Genomic DNA, 18,191 nt, shown 5'->3' on the forward strand with positions numbered 1-18,191 from the left:
AAACACTAAAAAAAATTTTTTTTAAAAAGAGAAAGAACATCATAATAAGAATGATCTAAGAGTTATGACTACTGGGGCGCCTGGGTGGCTCAGTCAGTTAAGCGTTTGGCTCTTGACTTGAGCTTAGATCATGATCTCGTAAGTTCAAGACCCACATCGGGCTCTGCCCTGGCAGTGTGGGGCCTACTTGGGATTCTCTCTCAATCTCTCTGCCCCTACCCCATTTGCACGCCTCTCTCTAAAAAAAAAAACAATAAACTTAAAAAAAAAAAGTTATAACTATTAAAAAAGAAATGTCCTATATATTTTTAAAAGGATGATTTTGTATATCACATTGCTATGACATTTAGATATATTTGCATACATTTGTAAATGACATGACAGTTTTATTTAAAATGTCAATACTTGTAATTTGCTGGAAATTATACTTTGCAAGATCTAAATGTATGAAGAAAATATGTAGATAGTAACATAGAAAGATGCAAAAGATTTCAGTTTTTCAAGTCTTCAAAGCCACAGTTTCCAAACTGGGCTCGGAGGTACCCTGTGCCTCTGCAGTGAGCTCACAGAGGCACATACAGGGAATTTTTGAACTTTCTGAAGAAAATACAGCAACATCTGTTGGATACTGGATGGACTACTAACTCTAAACAGGTCACTATTTCAATATTAGATCACCCTACAATCCTTTGATAATGTATTATTACAAAGCTAGTTTTTCAATGGTGGCTACGACAAAAGCAAATACCATAAGAAAACCAATGTGTAACAGGAAATAAGGGTGTAAGTGTCTAATCTGATTCCAAGGCTTGAGAAGTTGTGCAGTGTTCAACAGATGCACATCCCATTTATAAGTATAGTAAGTATAAAGATTGAAATAAAAATATTTTCTCTTTTAATGCATTTTTGAAATAGCTACAATTTTTTTAATTAAAATTTTTTTTTATTTTAGAGAGAGCGCACAAGTGGGGGAGAGAATCCCACAATCCCAGGATCATGACCTGAGCCAAAATCAAGCAAAAACTAACTGAGCCACCCAGGCACTCCAAAATAGCTACAAAATTTTTAACATAAAAACTTTTTGAGTTGTTTAGACCATTAAATTACTCAATAAACTGAACTGTTACGCATTTCTTTTGCTCAGTTTTTTTTTGTTTTTTGTTTTGTTTTTAAATAAACTCTACCCCAATGTGGGGCTCGAACATACAACCCCAGAATCAAGAGTCGCATGCTCTACTGACTGAACCAGCTGGGTGCCCCTTCAAGTATTTCTTTTGGTCTAGATCAAAAAACAAAGTATTGAGACAACATAAGGTGCCATGAACTGAAAAAGGTTGAGAACCTCTGCTTTAAGAGTATGGGAGCAAAAAAAAAAAAAAAAATGATGACTTCAAGCCTAGGAACTCTCTTTTAGTTATACTTGGGATTGCCAGCAGGTGGTGCTACCAAGATTGAGTTCCCAAGATCTGAAATACTCCAGAGTAAGGGAGTGTTCCTGGACCAGACAAGATATTTTAACACAAAATGGGACCTTCAGATCACTTATTCCAATAGTTTTCAAACTTTTAGAAAAAGTGACAGAATCTCCGTTTAAACAAAATCTTAAAGGCAGAACCATTTCTTAAGTGGGCTAGGAGATTATGAAACCCTACAAATGACACTTACGCCCAGAAGAGGTAGGCAACCTGGAGAACTCCGCAGCTGTACGGTATACCTTAAGAAAACCACTCATCTATATCAATCTCCACTTCACAGAGTAAACCAAGTCACATAAAGGTCTGATATCACAGGGGCAACTGGTGGCAGAATTGGTCTAGGATCTAAGTCTCTCAACAGAACTGAAAAGGTAGACCAAATCTTCATCCCACTGATTTTAAAGCCAGAAGGATTACCACTCACTGTGGGACCTTGCACAAATCACTTTATATTGGGGACTCTGGTTTCCTTATCTATAAAATGGCTTTTTTTTAGAGTATCCTTTTATTTTTATTTTTTTGAGAGAGAGAGTAAACACATGAGTGGACAGAAGCACATGAAGGACAGAGGGAAAGACAGAATCCCAAGCAGGCTCCACACCCAGTGCAGAGTGCAACACGGAGTTCAATCCCATGATCCTGGGATCATAACCTGAGTCAACAAGAGTTAGAAGCTCAACTGACTGAGCCACCCAGGTGTCCTGGTTTCCTTAAAACAGAGAATATTTACAGTAAAACCTTGGATTGCAAGTAACTTGTTCTGTGAATGTTCTGCAAGATGAACAAACATTTCCAATAAATTTTAACTTGATAAATGAGCAATGTCTTACAATACAAGTTGTATGTGATGCCAAATGTCACATGATCACAACTGAGCCAATGGTTCTTCTCTCTCTCTCTTTCTGCGGGACTGTGGGTGATCATCTCTATGCTTGAATGCTCAATCTTAGGCCGCAGTGTTTGGCAGAAATCAGTGATTTTTCAGAACCTTGGAAGATGCCCACAACAGGCACTAGTGCATTTTTTGTCACTTCAAAGCACCTATGGACAGTCCTTTGCTTTTGTATGGACAGTCCATACAAGAGTAAACTTAGGAATGCTTTGCTTCGTTCTAGGTCAGGCTGCCTGCAGGTATACAGACCTTTCCCTCTGCTGCCTTATTGCCAGTTACATTAAATACAGTATAAGAGTTTATTAATATTGCACTGGAGTCAACATCCGTGTGACCATATACTATGGCCGCCACGTAGAAAAAGATTCCACTGAGCCAACAGATAGCAGTGATTCTGTTAGTGAAAGTCGCCCTACACAATAACCCAACTCTCTCTTGTCTCCCTCACACCAGCCATGAAGGTTTTCAAAGGTAAGTGCAGGTTAATTTATTTTTCTTTTTATTTTTATTATAGTAATCATTTTTTTAGTAATAATTTTCATATGAATATTTTTGAGTTGTAGCACAAATCATCTGAGTTTCCATTATTTCTTATGCAGAAATTCACATTGATATTCAAGAGCTTTGGATTACAAGCATGTTTCCGGAATGAATTATGCTCGCAAACCAAGGTTTTACTATATTTCGTGGGGTTGTTGTAAAGATTAAATGAGATAATAGAATGAGAAACTATTCAGTAAACTATAAGATATAGAATTATTGTATTCTGCTTGGGTCTGGATCAAAGGAACAAATGCTACAGTAGCAAGAAATAGTGGAGAAAGGATAAAGATTTGGGAGCAAATGGGTTTTTGAGTATTGTGACCTCTAATTAAATGAATTTCTGATTCACTGTCAAGTACTTTAGGCCAATAATTTGTCCCTTGGGGGAGGGAGTACAGATTTTTTTGGTGATCTTCTAAGTGACATTCTTTATTAGCTTCATCATTTCCCATTCTTGATATCCCTCACCTTGCAAAGCCAACCCCTCTGCTGGTCCCACTGGTATCTCGAAGGATTCGAGTAGAGATAACCTGGCCAAAGGGCTTCAGCATCCCCTCCAGTTCTTGTTCATCCATTGATAATGGAAGGTTTGATATGTATAAATTTGTGGGGTCCTGCTCCTGTTGCTATGGGGAAAAAAGTGAGAAAATGAAGCCCACATCTCTTATCCGTCTCCCACCCTAAGCCCTCATCACAATACGACATCTCAGAAAAGAGACAGTAGGAAGGGGCCCACATAAACAAAGAGTATCTTAACTATTCATAACACCTAGTCTCACTACCATGGATTGTATGTTGAGTCAAGGGAAAAAAAAAAAAAAGCAGATTCAATATTTCCAGTACTTTACACACCCATAATAGAAGTCATTGGTGATGTTTTGGCTGTCTCTTTAAGAACTAGGCAGAGCAGCTACTCCTCCCTCCCCAGCACTGGATTCCCTTGGCCAGCACTGCTTCCCGGCTGGCCTGTTTTAAGCAATCCCCCTCCCTCCTCTTCCGGCCACAGCAGAATCCTCTGAGTAGGAATGCCTGTTCAATCCTCTGAGTAGGAATGCCTGTTCACTCTCGACTGAGGGAGAGCAGGAAGAGGGAGAAGGGGAAAGGAAAGGCAACGTGCTGGGGGCTGTGCTAAGGGGCAGGTGTTTAGCTCTCTGGGTCACCATGCAGCCCTTAGAGCTCTAATCTCGTAGGAACTCTGAAGTCTCCTAAACGCCATTGTCAGAGGGCTTTTCTCAGAAAAGAGGAAAGAGGTGGAAGAGCCCCCACCAGGGGGCATAATGTGCAAAATGGCAATAACTTTCCACAGCTGTATTTTTAAGAATTTAAGCAGTCACTGCCCTAGAGAGTAGGGTCAGGTCACCAGCAACTTCAATCCCTCTTCTGCCTTTCCCCTCAGGGCTTTGTTTTTCTTTAACCATACAGAAAAGAGTGACGGTCAGGCCCACCTCATCAGCTCTACAGAGTATTCACAATGACTTCAGAAAGGCAAGGGGGCAATCCCGCCTCAAAACAGAAGGGAGAGAAAAGCCTCAGGGTTTCTAGTAGTCTGGATTAAAACAAAAGCTCCCCAGAGACATGACAAAGAGGGTCAGCTTCCTTCCTTGCTGTGGCTTCCCTCTCCCCAACCCCTAACAATTCCCCTACAGATACCCCACCCCCAGCACAAGCAAAGGTAACAGTGTTAGGAAGTGAAGAGCACTTCTTAACTTCTGAGTTGCACAACTGGCTTCTTCATAGAATGTTGCTAAACTACCACAAGCTGTCTGGTAGGGAAGTGGGGCCAGGGTGTAAATGGAGAAACAGCAGGAGGAAGGGAAGCTTCTTGACCCTCTTACCTGCTTATAATACTTGATGAGAGGAAGAGTCGACAGAGCTACCTACCACAGATTTTGAAGAACACCTTCCTCTGGCAGCCAAGGGATGCTCAATGGGACGCTGGCCCAGCCTTTCTTTGGTCAGATATAGTCAAAAACTACTGCACATGGCCCTTGCCCATCAAATTCATGGTCTTACACCCTCTGGAAGCCTTAGAACTGGACCTCTGGTGCTAGGAGGAGTAGACATGGGGGTAGAACCCTTACCTTTGCCATCTGTGCCTGCACACCACTGGCTTTCAGTGCTGTGACAGCTTTCTGTGCTGCCGAAGGACTGTCAAAGTCCACAAAGCCATAGCCTGGAACAGGGAAATAGCATCACTGGGAGGTGGGGGTGTAAGGGAGGCAGGAGGCCCAGGCTTGTCAGAAGACAGAGGAAGAGTTATGATCCATGTAACAGAGTAGAAGGGAGAAAGAAATTAAGAGGTTTCAAGCGGTTATCCACGTGCTCTTCAAACCCCAGGAGATTTAGTCTATTTTACAGCTATGCATTCCAAGGGCGATGGGGTCCTTGTGATGTTCTTGCCTTTTTCCCTCCCCCTTAAGAAATAGGAGGTTTCAGAAACTAGGCTCTTCTAATAATCCACAGCCCCCACCCCTAACGAACTCTTTCCTGTTTTCTAGCCACATGCCAGGAATGCCAGGCATGTAGGGAATATAGCCTCTCCATTGCAGACAGCCAGCCACCTGTGAAAAGCCCCACCCCACGCAATAGTCCTTCACCTCCTTCTATTCCTGCATCCACACCCAGCGCTGCTCGAAACCTCAACAAATTCATCCTTACAAAATAATACCCACCAAGTCATCGCACCACTACCACTACTGCAAGGCATTTACAATGCTTTACTAAATAGAAACAATCTTATCTCCCATATCCACCATCCAATCTGGGGAAACAAGAAGTCCAAAACAGGCTGAGGGACTCTGTGCAGGCTTCTAGCCTTGGGTCCCCAAAATAGCATTTTCAGCTCTAGCTATCTGGTCACCAAACAATCTAAATATCTATTAGTCTTTTAAGCCTGAAAACCTTAGAGATTCCTCCCCAGCACTGAGTACTAGGAGCTTTGAGCAGTAAAGATAAGAGACAAGGGATGGCCTCACTCATAGGTGCTCTCCATCACCAAAGATAGCTGTTCTCTCACCTTTGCATTTGTTTGTACTCTTGTCCAGTATGGCCTTAGTGGAGACAATCTTGCCATATCTAAGGGAAAAGAAAATGCAAAGTGATAATGTGGGGCAGGGATTTAGAACAGGACAGAGATCAAGACATCTAGATGAATCCATGCCCTTTCTTCAAAACTGTTCCTACTCAAACCTTAATAAAAACAAGAAGAAATAAATTTTAAATGTCAAGCTCATCATATAAACCTATTCTCCAAAGATGCCTACAAGAAATAACATAACCGCAGTCCCTACAATACCAACATGTTTCTCTCTTCTTCTCCAATTAAGACTTAGATACTAGGTGGGAAGAGACTATTATCTTCTTGGGAAAAGAAGCCTGGTGATATCCACATAGTGTGTGTAGGGGCAGAGCTCTGGCTGGAATTCCTTGGGGACTAAATATAATCCTTAATAATCAATTACCTTCTTCTGGACAAACACCATTCCTATGAAAAACCTATAGACATTTCTCTTCTCTGCATCCCATTACCCACCTCTGATTGAAGGTTAACCTGAGCCAAACTTTTTCTTTTTGTATAATTTTTTTCCTTCTATATAATTTTTTCTACATAACTTTATATTTTTTCTTCTATATAATTTCTATATATAATTTTCTTCTATATAATTTATTTTTTAATTTACATCCAAGTTAGTTAGCATGTAGTGCAATAATGATTTCAGGAGGAGAATCCAGTGATTCATTACCTACATATAACACCCAGTGCTCATTCCTTAATGCCCCTTGCCCAATTAGACCATCCCCCACCCAAAACCCCTCCAGCAACATTCAGTTTGTTCTCTATATTTAAGAGTCTCTTATGTGTTGTCCCCCTCCCTGTTTTTTTTAATTATTTTTGCTTCCCTTCCCTTATGTTCATCTGTCCTGTACCTCAAATTCCACACAGGAGTGAAGTCATATGATATCTGTCTTTCTCTAATTTCCATTAGCATAATACACTCTAGTTCCATCCACATTGTTGCATATGGCAAGATTTCATTCTTTTTGATTGCCGAGAATTACTCCATCACATATATATATATGTATATATACATATATATGTATATATATACACACACACGTACGTATATATACGTATATGTGTGTGTGTGTATATATATACACACGTGTATACACACACACACACACACACACACACTACATCTTTATCCATGCATCAGTTGATGGACATTTAGGCTCTTTCCATAATTCGGCTATCGTTGACAGCACTGCTATAAACATTGGGGTGCATGTGCCCCTTCGAAACAGCACACCAGTATCCTTTGGATAAATATCCTTTGGGTTGTAGGGTAATTCTATTTTTAATTTTTTGAGGAACCTTCATACTACTTTCCAGAGAGGCTGCATCAGTTTGCATTCCTACCAGCAGTGCAAAACGGTTCCTTTTTCTCCACATCCTTGCCAACATTGGTGGTTGTCTGAGTTGTTCATTTTAGCCATTCTGACAGGTGTGAGATGGTATCTCATTATGGTTTTGATTTGTATTTCCCTGATAAAGAGTGATGTTGAGCATTTTTTTATGTGTCTGTTAGCCGTCTGGAATAGGGGAATAATTCCAGTAGCCTTCTTTGGAATAGTGTCTATTCATGTCTTTTGCCCATTTCTTCACTGGATTATTTGTTTTTTGGGTGTTGAGTTTGAGAAGTTCTTTATAGATTTTGGATACTAACCCTTTATCTGATATGTCATTTGCAAATATCCTCTCCTAGTCCGTCGGTTGCCTTTTAGTTTGGTTGACTGTTTCCTTCACTGTGCAGAAGCTTTTTATTATGATGAGGTCCCAATAGCTCATTTTTGCTTTTGTTTCCCTTGCATCTGGAGACATGTCAAGTAAGAAGTTGCTATGGCCAAGATCAAAGAGGTTGTTGCCTGTTTCATCCTCTAGGATTCTGATGGCTTCCCGTTTTACATTTAGGTCTTTCATCCATTTTGAGTTTATTTTTGTATATAGTGTAAAAAGTGGTCCAGGTGCAGTCTTCTGCATGTTGTTGTCCGGTTTTCCCAACATCATTTACTGAAAAGACTGTCTTTATTCCATTGGATATTCTTTCCTGCTTTGTCAAAGATTAGTTGGGTATACATTTGTGGGTCCATTTCTGGGTTCTCTATGCTGTTCCATTGATCTAAGTGTTTTTTGCCAGTACCATACTATCTGGATGATTACAGCTTTGTAATACATCTTGATGTCTAGAATTGTGATGCCTCCAGCTTTGGTATTCTTTTTCAGGATTGCTTTGGCTATTCAGGGTCTTTTCTGGTTCCATACAAATTTTAGGATTGCTTGTTCTAGCTCTGTGAAGAATGCTGGTGTTATTTTGACAGAGGTTGCAATGAATATGTAGATTGCTTTGGGTAGTATCAACATTTTAACAATATTTGTTCTTCCAATCCATGAGCATGGAATGTTTTTCCATTTCTTTGTATCTTCTTCAATTTCTTTCATAAATTTTCTATAGTTTTCAGTGTATAGATTTTTCACCTCTTTGGTTAGATTTATTCCTAGGTATTTTATGGGTTTTGGTGCAATAGTAAATGGGATCGCTTCCTTGATTTCTCTTTCTGCTGCTTCATTATTGGTATATAGAAATGGAGGGGCACCTGGGTGGCTCAGTCAGTTAAGCGTCCGACTTCGGCTCAGGTCATGATCTCACGGTCTGTGAGTTCGAGCCCTGCGCCAGGCTCTGTGCTGACAGCTCAGAGCCTGGAGCCTGTTTCGGATTCTGTGTCTCCCTCTCTCTCTGACCCTCCCCCATTCATGCCCTGTCTCTGTCTCAAAAATAAATAAATGTTAAAAAAAACTAAAAAAAAAAGTAACAGATTTCTGTACATTGATTTTATACCTGCAACTTTGCTGAATTCATGAATCAGTTCTGGCAGGTTTTTTGTGGAATCTTTTGGGTTTTCCACATAGATTATCATGTCATCTGCAAAGAATGAAAGTTTGCTTCCGCCTTGCCAATTTGGATGCCTTCTTTTTCTCTGTGTTGTCTGACTGCTGAAGCTAGGACTTCTAATACTATATTGAACAACACTGGTGAGAGGGAACATCCCTGTCGTGTTCCTGACCTTAGGGGGAAAGCTCTCAGTTTTTCCCCATTGAGGATGATATTGGTGGTGGATCTTTTGTATATATGGCTTTTATGATCTTGAGGTATGATCCTTCTATCCCTACTTTCTTGAGGGTTTTTATCAAGAAAAGATGCTGTATTTTGTCAAAAACTTTCTCTGCATCTACTGAGAGGATCATGTGGTTCTTATTCTTTTATTAATGTGATGTGTCACACTGATTGATTTGCAGATATTGAACCAGCCCTGCATCCCAGGGACAACTCCCACTGGATTGTGGTAAATAATTCTTTTAATGTATTGTCGGATCCAGTTGGCTAGTATAAACTGCTCGTTTCAAACCCTAGTTCTGACACTCTATAGCTGTATGTCATCTCGGACAAGTCATTTAACCCCTATGGGCCTCAGTCCCATCGTCTGTAAAGCAGAGATAGGATTGTTGGGAATATGAAATGAGTTCATGGATATAAAGCACTAATGTCTACCATATGGTAAACGCTTGAAAGTTCTTAACTACTATTATCATCGTTACTACAGTCAAGGAACCTCAACTTTAGTGCAAATGGTTCTCTGTCCTGCTTTACTTTATTCTAAGACTTCTATTTCTCACTGTCAAGATTTGAGCATGTTAGGGAGGTGAGTGGGTACAAAACCAGGTGCAACAGCAGTGTTAAGAAATTACCCAAAACTTGACGATAAGGTAAAGTGAAGATCGTGTATCCTTTCAATGTCATTCTGAAACACTGTCTAAAAGGCTTACTTGAAATATATTATCTAGGGGGATGTTTCTTTTTTTGACTTACTGTTTACTACTGCTTAGGGTCCAGGCCTTGTGAAGATACATATTAACTTGTAGATTTTGTCCAGTAAATGCAAATAATTTCTGTCCAGTAGAAAAGAGATCCCAAAAATTCCTGTTTTACATTGTCCTATAGGATATGAACCAGTTTTGTATATAACCCAGCCATCTTTTTTTTTTTAACATTTATTTTTGAGAGAGAGAGAGAGAGAGTGCGTGTGTGTGCGTGTGTGTGTGTGTGTGTGTGTGTGTGTGTGTATGTGTAAACCGAGAAGGGGCAGAGACAGAGACACAGAATCCGAAGCAGGCTCCAGGCTCTGAGCTGTCAGCACAGAGCCCAACAAGGGGCTCAAACCCATGAACCATGAGATCATGACCTGAGCCAAAGTCCGGCACTTAACTGACTGAGCCACGCAGGTGCCCCCAATCTTTTTTTTTTTTTTAAATAGGCTTCATACCAAGCATGAGCCCAATGCAGGGCTTGAACTCACAACCCTGAGATCAAGACCTGAACTGAGATAAAGAGTTGAATGCACTGAGCCACCCAGGCACCCCTATAACCTAGGAATCTTATTCCAACATTATTTCTTCAGTATCTATAAATACTCAGTCCCTCAAATGTCTTTGAATCCATTTTACCATCCCGCTGGTTCCCTTATTAATGAATGAAATAAATCTTGGGCATGTGTTTACCTATATTTGTATGAGAATCATGTTTTTCAACTTTTTGAAAATTATACTTTGGCAGCAGTCATGTGGAGTCCCCCAAACTCAGCAGTGGAGTATCCCAGGTCAGGATCATATTAGAAGTGTTCCACTAGAAAGACATCTCTACATCCCACCCTAGGAGGGTAAAAATATTAAAGATACAGAACAGAAATCACTAATAGAATCAGAAGTATAGGATTTACCTGAAAATAGCTGGCAGGGACTGAATTTGAGACCAATACCCCAAACAAGTGTTTTGTTTTTCACTTCCCCTCTCATCCCTAAAGAACATATGATGACTGATATATTTGTTTTGTTCCTGGGCAGGCTCTCACTGACTTTTTTGGTGGGGCTTCTGTCATCCAATGGATTAGACAGAAAAAGCCAAGTAATGCCTTGGAGGCTGGGAAAAGAACACATCAAAATGGAGGTGGGGATGAATATGATGATCCTAGCCCTTCAGGACTACATATTTGGATTCTTTCCCAAACTTAGGCAAAGGAAGAGATGCAGGAGACTGGCCAGAGGGCATACAGGTTGCTATCCCTACCAAGGCCCCAAGGTGGAGCTGGCTGTGGGTCTGAGCAGGTTGAGACCTAGAGCTCAGAGTCTGCACTGCAGTTGGCAACAGACGGTTTGGGTTTGCTTCCTCCTTGGAAGAAGAAGCCCCTCTAAGAGAACAAGGATTCCAGTCCTACACTCCATGCCTTTTCTTCCTGCCCACCAGGGTTTAGGATCCAGGAATATTCACTTCCCCTACAACCCAGAGAGAGATAACTAGGAAGAAAACAGGAAGTCCTTCTATGCGTGGGAAACACCCTTCCTAGAAAGGTTTAACTCCCAGCTTGCAGCATCCAGCAGGGCTCCAGCCACCTGCTCTTCTCAGCTCCTTTTTGTCATAACTCATCTAGCACCTATTCTTTCCCTGCCTCATTTCTACGTCTCTATAGTCTCCTATTGAGCTCCTCAGTTCCATCCTATATGATGACCCTGACTATTCTCATCCCTTCTTCAGACACATTCAAAGATAAGGCAACTGTTGTGAAGGGCAAAGTGAAAGTCTAAAAGTATTGTGAAGTAGAAGTGAGTTTTGTCTGTCTTGTGAAGTGAGAAGATTTTTGTAGCATATTATATTTCGTGCAAGAAACCCAGCATGCAGAAATCAAGGAACTAGACTGATATGATAGCCTTTTCCTTCACAAACCAACATTTCTGCCAATTCCCATTCCCCTCAAAAATTACTAGTCCTAGACTAAGTTCCCTCACTCTCATTTAAAATACCTTTCGGGGCTCCTGGGTGGCTCAGTCGGTTAAGCGCTGGACTTTGGCTCAGGTCATGATCTCATGGATCGTGGGTTCGACCCCGCATCAGACTCTGTGCTGACAGCTCAGAGCCTGGAGCCTGCTTCAGATTCTGTCTCCCTCTCTCTCTCTCTCTGCCCCTTCTCACCTCACACACTCTCTCTCTCTCTCAAAAAAATAAACGTTAAAAAAAAATTTTTTTTAAATAAAATACTTTTAACCAAGGTAATCTGAGGTAAACAAAACAAAACAAAACAAAAAAACAGTTTCAAACATACATCTAGCCTTTAGAGACTGAATCTATGCAACCTGGTGCCAGCAAAAATCCCTATGATTTGCATGGACCAAACCTCAGAAGAGTAAGGGATTTATAAAGCATCTCTGATGCCTCTCACACCTACATTTTGGGGGCAGAATGTTCTGCCTTTCCAGGATTTGGAGCAGCTGGAACTTTACACATATTGTTGTGGGATTTTGAATTAGTTTAACCACTTCAGAAAATTATTTAGTAGTATCTACAAAAGCTGAACAAATGTATATCCTATGACTCAGCAATTTTACTCCTAGGTATAAACCCAACACATACGTACATCAAAACACATGTACAAGTTCATGGCAGCACTATTCATATAGATAATAGTCACAAACTGGAAACAACTCAAATGTCCAGCAACAGTAGAATGGGCAAATAAACTATGGTGTATTCCTATGATGGAATTCTATAAAGCAATAAGAATAAACAAAGTTTTGTTATAATTCATATGAATGAATTTCACAAATAACACTGAGCAAAAGAAGCCAGACATAAAAGGGCATGTATGCTGTATCATTGTTTATATGAAGTTCAAACAAACCACACCAATCAGTCATTTAGAATACAGACAGTAGAGGGGCGCTTGGGTGACTCAGTCGGTTTAGTGTCTGACTTGGCTCAGGTCATGATCTCACGGGTTCATGGGATTGAGCTCCACATTGGGCTCTGTGTTGACAGCATGGAGCCTGCCTGGGATTCTCTCTCTCCCTCTCTCTACCCCTCCCCCACTTCCTCGTTCTCTCTCTCTCTCTCAAAATAAATAAGTTAAAAAAAAAAAAAAACAGTAGATCTTTGTTTGGAGGTGGGGGGATAGAAATTGACAAGTGGGCTTCCAAAGAGTGGGTAATGTTCTTTTCCTTTTCATTTTTTTTCTAAGTACACTCCATACCCCATGTGGGGCTTAAACTCATGACCCCAAGATCATGAGTCAGATGCTTTACTGACTGAGCCACCCAGGCACCCCAGTAATGTTCTTCTTCTTGATCTGGTTACAAGGGACCGTTGCGAGGATACGTGTACCTTATGAAAAGTCACTGCTGTATATACACTTATGATTTGTGTACTTTGTGTTATATGTCGATAAAAGGTTTTTTTTGTAATGGTAATTACACAGTCTAAGGTTCCTATTTCTATTTCTTTCTACCATTCCCTACCCAAAATCAATTTTCCTCTTCCCTACCCCCAGACTTCTTCCTATAACCATTCCCCCAAATGTATCATTTGAAACACGTATTTTTCTGCCAAATGGAATGGAGTTCGCATCTTTGGACTCTTGCAAATTTTTCTAGCATTCTTAACTGGGCTAATTCCATGGTAGTTATCTCTACCTCATGACTCAAATCCACTCTGAAGAACCCCAAAGGTCTTTAGGGGGGTATATGCAGAGTGTCAGCCTCTTTCTCCACCGTCTCCTTTATCTACTAATTTGAGAGCTCCTCTGGTTCACTGGGATTACTTCTATCAGCAGAAACTCTCCTAAATGTACAATTCAATTGTTTACTTCCACTTTCTTCTATCCCTACTGCACTGCCAACTCTGTCTTCTAATCAGTATCTTTAGAGATACTGAGCATTTCAATTTGAGGTGTAAGGATGGGAATCTCTCCACAAAGACCATCAGTTCTGGGTACACAGTCACCTATTAGGCTTCAAAGGCCAGCCCTATGCTGGCTTTCCTCAGAGAAACGCAAGAAGGTTTCATGTATTAATAACAAGTAGAATTTAAGAGGGGCTGCTAAGAAATCTTGTGACAAATAATACTGCATTTCAGGACAAGAGTATTTGGCAAGAAGTCAGTATCGCCAAACCTGTACTGTCCCTCGAAGCCTACCCACATATCTGCCAACTTACGACTGGCACAATTTGACAAGGTCTTGGTCAGTAGTGCCTGGTTGCAATCCCCGGATATAGAGGTTGGTTTTGCTCAGCTGGTCATTTCCATTGCTCCCACTGTTGCTGTTAGGGGTACTGCTGCTTGGACTAGGTGGTGCCATTTGCTGAGACAGTGACACATATGGCTGCAGAGAGACATGAGCAACAGAAGATCAGAAGATTATACATTTAAATACTGGAGAGTGAGGAAGATCCTGGCTCCTTGCACAGAATGATTCCAAACTTTAATAGCAATTAACTCAATAGAGAATTAAAAAACAACAAAAAAACAGAAACTAAAGAAATTCCTCTCTGCCATTCTGCCATAGAATAAGAAAATATAGAACTGTCTTACCTGTGTTTCAGGAATGAGAGGCCAAAATAAGCTTGTTAAAGGTTTTTAAAAAAGGTACTTTGGGGGCGCCTGGGTGGCTCAGTCAGTTAAGCATCTGACTTCAGCCCCGGTCATGATCTCGTGGTTTGTGAGTTCAAGCCCCACATCAGGCTCTGTGCTGACAGCTCAGAGCCTGGATCCTGCTTCGGATTCTGTGTCTCATTCTCTCTCTGCCCCTCCCCCACTTGTGCTCTGTCTCTGTCTCTCAAAAATAAATAAATGTAAAAAAAAAAAAAAAAAAAAAAAAAGGTACTTTGTTATAGTGGAATGTTTTTATCATACCGATACTGAAGAACACAACGTATGCCTCTTAAGTAACTTATGTAATGAGACAGGGCTAATGAAATCTAGATTCCACTTAAAAATGATAAAGAGAAGGGGCGCCTGGGTGGCTCAGTCGGTTAAGCAGCCGGCTTCAGCTCAGGTCATGATCTCACAGTCTGTGAATTCGAGCCCCATGTCAGGCTCTGTGCTGACAGCTCAGAGCCTGTAGCCTGCTTCTGACACTGTGTCTTCCTCTCTCTCTTCCCTGCTTGCTGTCTGTTTCTCTCTCAAAAATAATAAATATTTTTAAAAATGATGAAGAGGAAATAATAAAAATTTATCAAATCATGGAAGTGTAAGTAAGTTTAACATAGATTATTCAAAAAACTGTAGAATATGTGAACTGCAAAATACCTGGAACTTGAACATTACTATAAACTTAGACAAATAAAATGAAATACTAATGACCATGTAAAAATACTAATTACCAGTAAAAACTGAAATTTGTTACCTTAGTAATAAGAATTTGGTCCTAAGTTACTTATAAATGTTTTAAAGTTTAAGTGAATGAACAACAGCTACATTACGGTCAAGGAAACCCAAAATTTGAGATGAAGCATCCCAAATCTTTCACTACTGATACCAGGACAAGCAACCAGACTGGGCTACAGTATTTTTTTTGGTACTTCTATTAGAGAAAAATACCAGGCTGGCTGGAGCATGGATCCATTCCTTCATGAATATTTTAACTCTTTATGTTCTAATCAGGCTTTTAGTGTTTACATTTATATTTGGTTCATAATACTCTAAATTTACATAGTTACCTATAATATCGTGCATTTTACTACCTCACACTCATATTCCAGTTCTCCCTAGGTGCAAAGCACTTCACAGTATAAATCTATTTGGAATTACTTCCCTCTCAAATGCTAGTTTCATCTCCAGGTTTTTCACTCCGTTCTCTTTTTGGTGGTGGTGTTGAGGAAGTAGAGAAATAACAGAAGAAAAAGAGAAACATGAATATCAAAGAGTGAAAACCTTCACCCTGAAGAATCTTTAATATGAAATGTGCCTCTTATATTTATGCCCCTGACCTTTAGCAAACCTCAAAATTAAAATCTTTGCTTGAGCTAAAATATGTTGAAGCAGGTATTTTCCTATCTTTATCACTGTACACAATAAAAATGTGTACCTGCTTGCACACACACAGTTTATCCCTGCAGCAAAGAAGAGACCCAATATCACATTCTGGAATGGACGAGACTCATGACCTACTACCAACACAACATTTATATTTCCTATTCCTGTCCCCCTCTCTTTGCCAGCGCTTACACTAAGATCTCCCATACAGAACAATCCATGTGACAGTGGTAATGATGATCATCCATATGATGATGGTGACAGTCACATTATACAGTCAATAAGTGCAGGAGGGTGCATCAGACATGGTGTATTTTTTAGCAACTTTTAGACAAGACAAAAATAGGGCAAAAAAACCTAAAGGTCATACATTCAGCTCTACAAATTGCAGTACTTTTTTGCCAGCACCTGGGTGGCTCAGTCGGATGAACATCTGACTTCAGCCCAGGTCATGATCTCGCAGTTTGTGAGTTCGAGCCCTGCGTCGGGCTCTGTGCTGACAGCTCAGAATCTGGAGCCTGCTTCAGATTCTGTGTCTCCTTCTCTCTCTGCCCCTCCCTCATTTGCTCTCTCTCTCAAAAATAAACAAACAAAAAAAAAACTGAATGACATTGAAATCTCCACTGAATTACTAGATCTGCAATAATAATCAAATACTAGTGGGTCTAGGCCCCCTCTATTATCATTACTATCATAATTGCACCACCCGATTTAAAGTACAGTCAAGGGACACCTGGGTGGCGCAGTAGGTTAAGCGTCCAACTTCGGCTCAGGTCACGATCTCACAGTTTGTGAGTTCGAGCCCTGTGTCGGGCTCTGTGCTGACAGCTTGGAGCCTGAAGCCTGCTTCAGATTCTGTCTTCCTCTCTCTCTCTGCCCCTCCCCTGCTCATGCTCTGTCTCTCTCAAAAATAAACATTAAAAAAAATTAAGTACAGTTAAGAAAACTGTGACCTATATTCTAATCATGGCTGTTCCTGAGTTCAGAGCAAGATCACTACTGGAGATCATTCAATAATATAGGTCTTTCCTCATCTCTAAGGAATTACTATTGTTTATCCTTAGGCTGAGAAAGCCAAAGGATATTCTATGCCTGGGGTGATGATGATGATGATAATGATGACACCAACAAAACAGAAAAAGCAACTCTAGTGTCATAAGACCATGTGCCAAGCACTGGCACAGGAGACCATTTGCCTGAGTTTATCTATCCCCTGTCCCAATATGAGAGAATATGTCTAACAGAAAGTATCAAGGATGCCAGTACTGTCCAGAAAAGAACACAAGGGTTACTAAGTAAAGAAATAAACTTAAATTATTGATTTGCTACATAGCTATAAACCTTGGTTTTAACACTAAGGTCTTAGCTATAATTTAAAAATATGGCTTAGTCAATAATAAACTTGCTGTAGGCCAGAAAAATTCCTAGGAAAAAAGATATGGCTAAGAAAAACAAAAACAAAAACAAGAAAACGAAAAATGAAAAAAAAAACAAAACACCACGACTTTTGTCTCTTGATATTTTTATGCAGCTTCTGAAATTGCCACATAGGTTTGGCTCCAAAGAGAAATGGTATATATATTTATTTATTCATTTTGAAAGGCAAGACAATCCAAGAGAAGGAAAAAAACAAACAAACAAACAAACAAACAAACAAACAGCTGAGAAAGCCCCTAAGAATAGCTTACCTGGCTTCCCAAAACAAAATGATTTGGAGAGACATAATAACTAATGTAAACTAAAAATCCATGTTTACCTATGTAAGAGAAAAAAAGGTAGTATTTAGAAAGGTCCAGAGAACTGAGATATTCTTATCAGTAAGGGAAGGACAGGGCAGTTTTATCTCTCTTGACTCCTACTGAAATAGTTCTCTGAGGTCACTGGTCATCTGTCAGGCCTAACCTACAAAGTGAAGCGCAAGATATTTCTTTCCTTAATCCTGCTGAACTATGGAAGATTTCATAACTCAAAGCAGACATAAATCTTAAAGCTAATTTGCTTTTTATAGTTATGTCCTAAAACATGTCATTTTCATGTGAGGATAAAATTCAGGGTTATTAGAGAAGCTAAAATGGCTGACTTGTTAGTATACCAGGTTCTCTTCAGGAAGGGATATAAATCTACTATAGTATCTATCAATTAACTTCATCCTTTTGAATGACATGTAATTTTGTTTTGCTCCCAGAAGAAAAAGAAAGATAAGTAAGTTTTTACTTATAACCTTGGTTTGTATTCATGTAGGTGAAACTCCTGAAGTCATTTGGATTAGTGGCCATGTAGAACATGATTCAGAACTGTACTATGCCCTATAATTCCAATGTTAATGTGAATTCTTTAAACAAGGTCCCTCACATTTGGCCTAGAATC

The 18,191-nt window shown here is 40.0% G+C and overlaps 1 protein-coding gene across 4 annotated transcripts in view; it reads right to left on the bottom strand.

Moving 5' to 3' along the window:
* Nucleotides 1–18,191, bottom strand: part of RBMS2 (RNA binding motif single stranded interacting protein 2) — a 71,984-nt gene that overhangs the window by 18,001 nt on the left and 35,792 nt on the right. For all 4 annotated transcript variants that reach the window (XM_058742350.1, XM_058742352.1, XM_058742351.1 and 1 more), the window contains 4 exons: nt 14,006–14,172; nt 5,927–5,985; nt 4,992–5,083; nt 3,379–3,536 (listed from right to left, as the gene is read on the bottom strand). In XM_058742350.1, the coding sequence (XP_058598333.1) occupies nt 3,379–3,536; nt 4,992–5,083; nt 5,927–5,985; nt 14,006–14,148 (452 nt within the window). In that variant the 5' untranslated portion in view covers nt 14,149–14,172. The remainder of the gene's footprint in view (nt 1–3,378; nt 3,537–4,991; nt 5,084–5,926; nt 5,986–14,005; nt 14,173–18,191) is intronic.

The sequence above is a fragment of the Neofelis nebulosa genome, chromosome 8 (assembly GCF_028018385.1).
Source record: "Neofelis nebulosa isolate mNeoNeb1 chromosome 8, mNeoNeb1.pri, whole genome shotgun sequence".
Taxonomy (NCBI): Eukaryota; Metazoa; Chordata; class Mammalia; order Carnivora; family Felidae; genus Neofelis; species Neofelis nebulosa.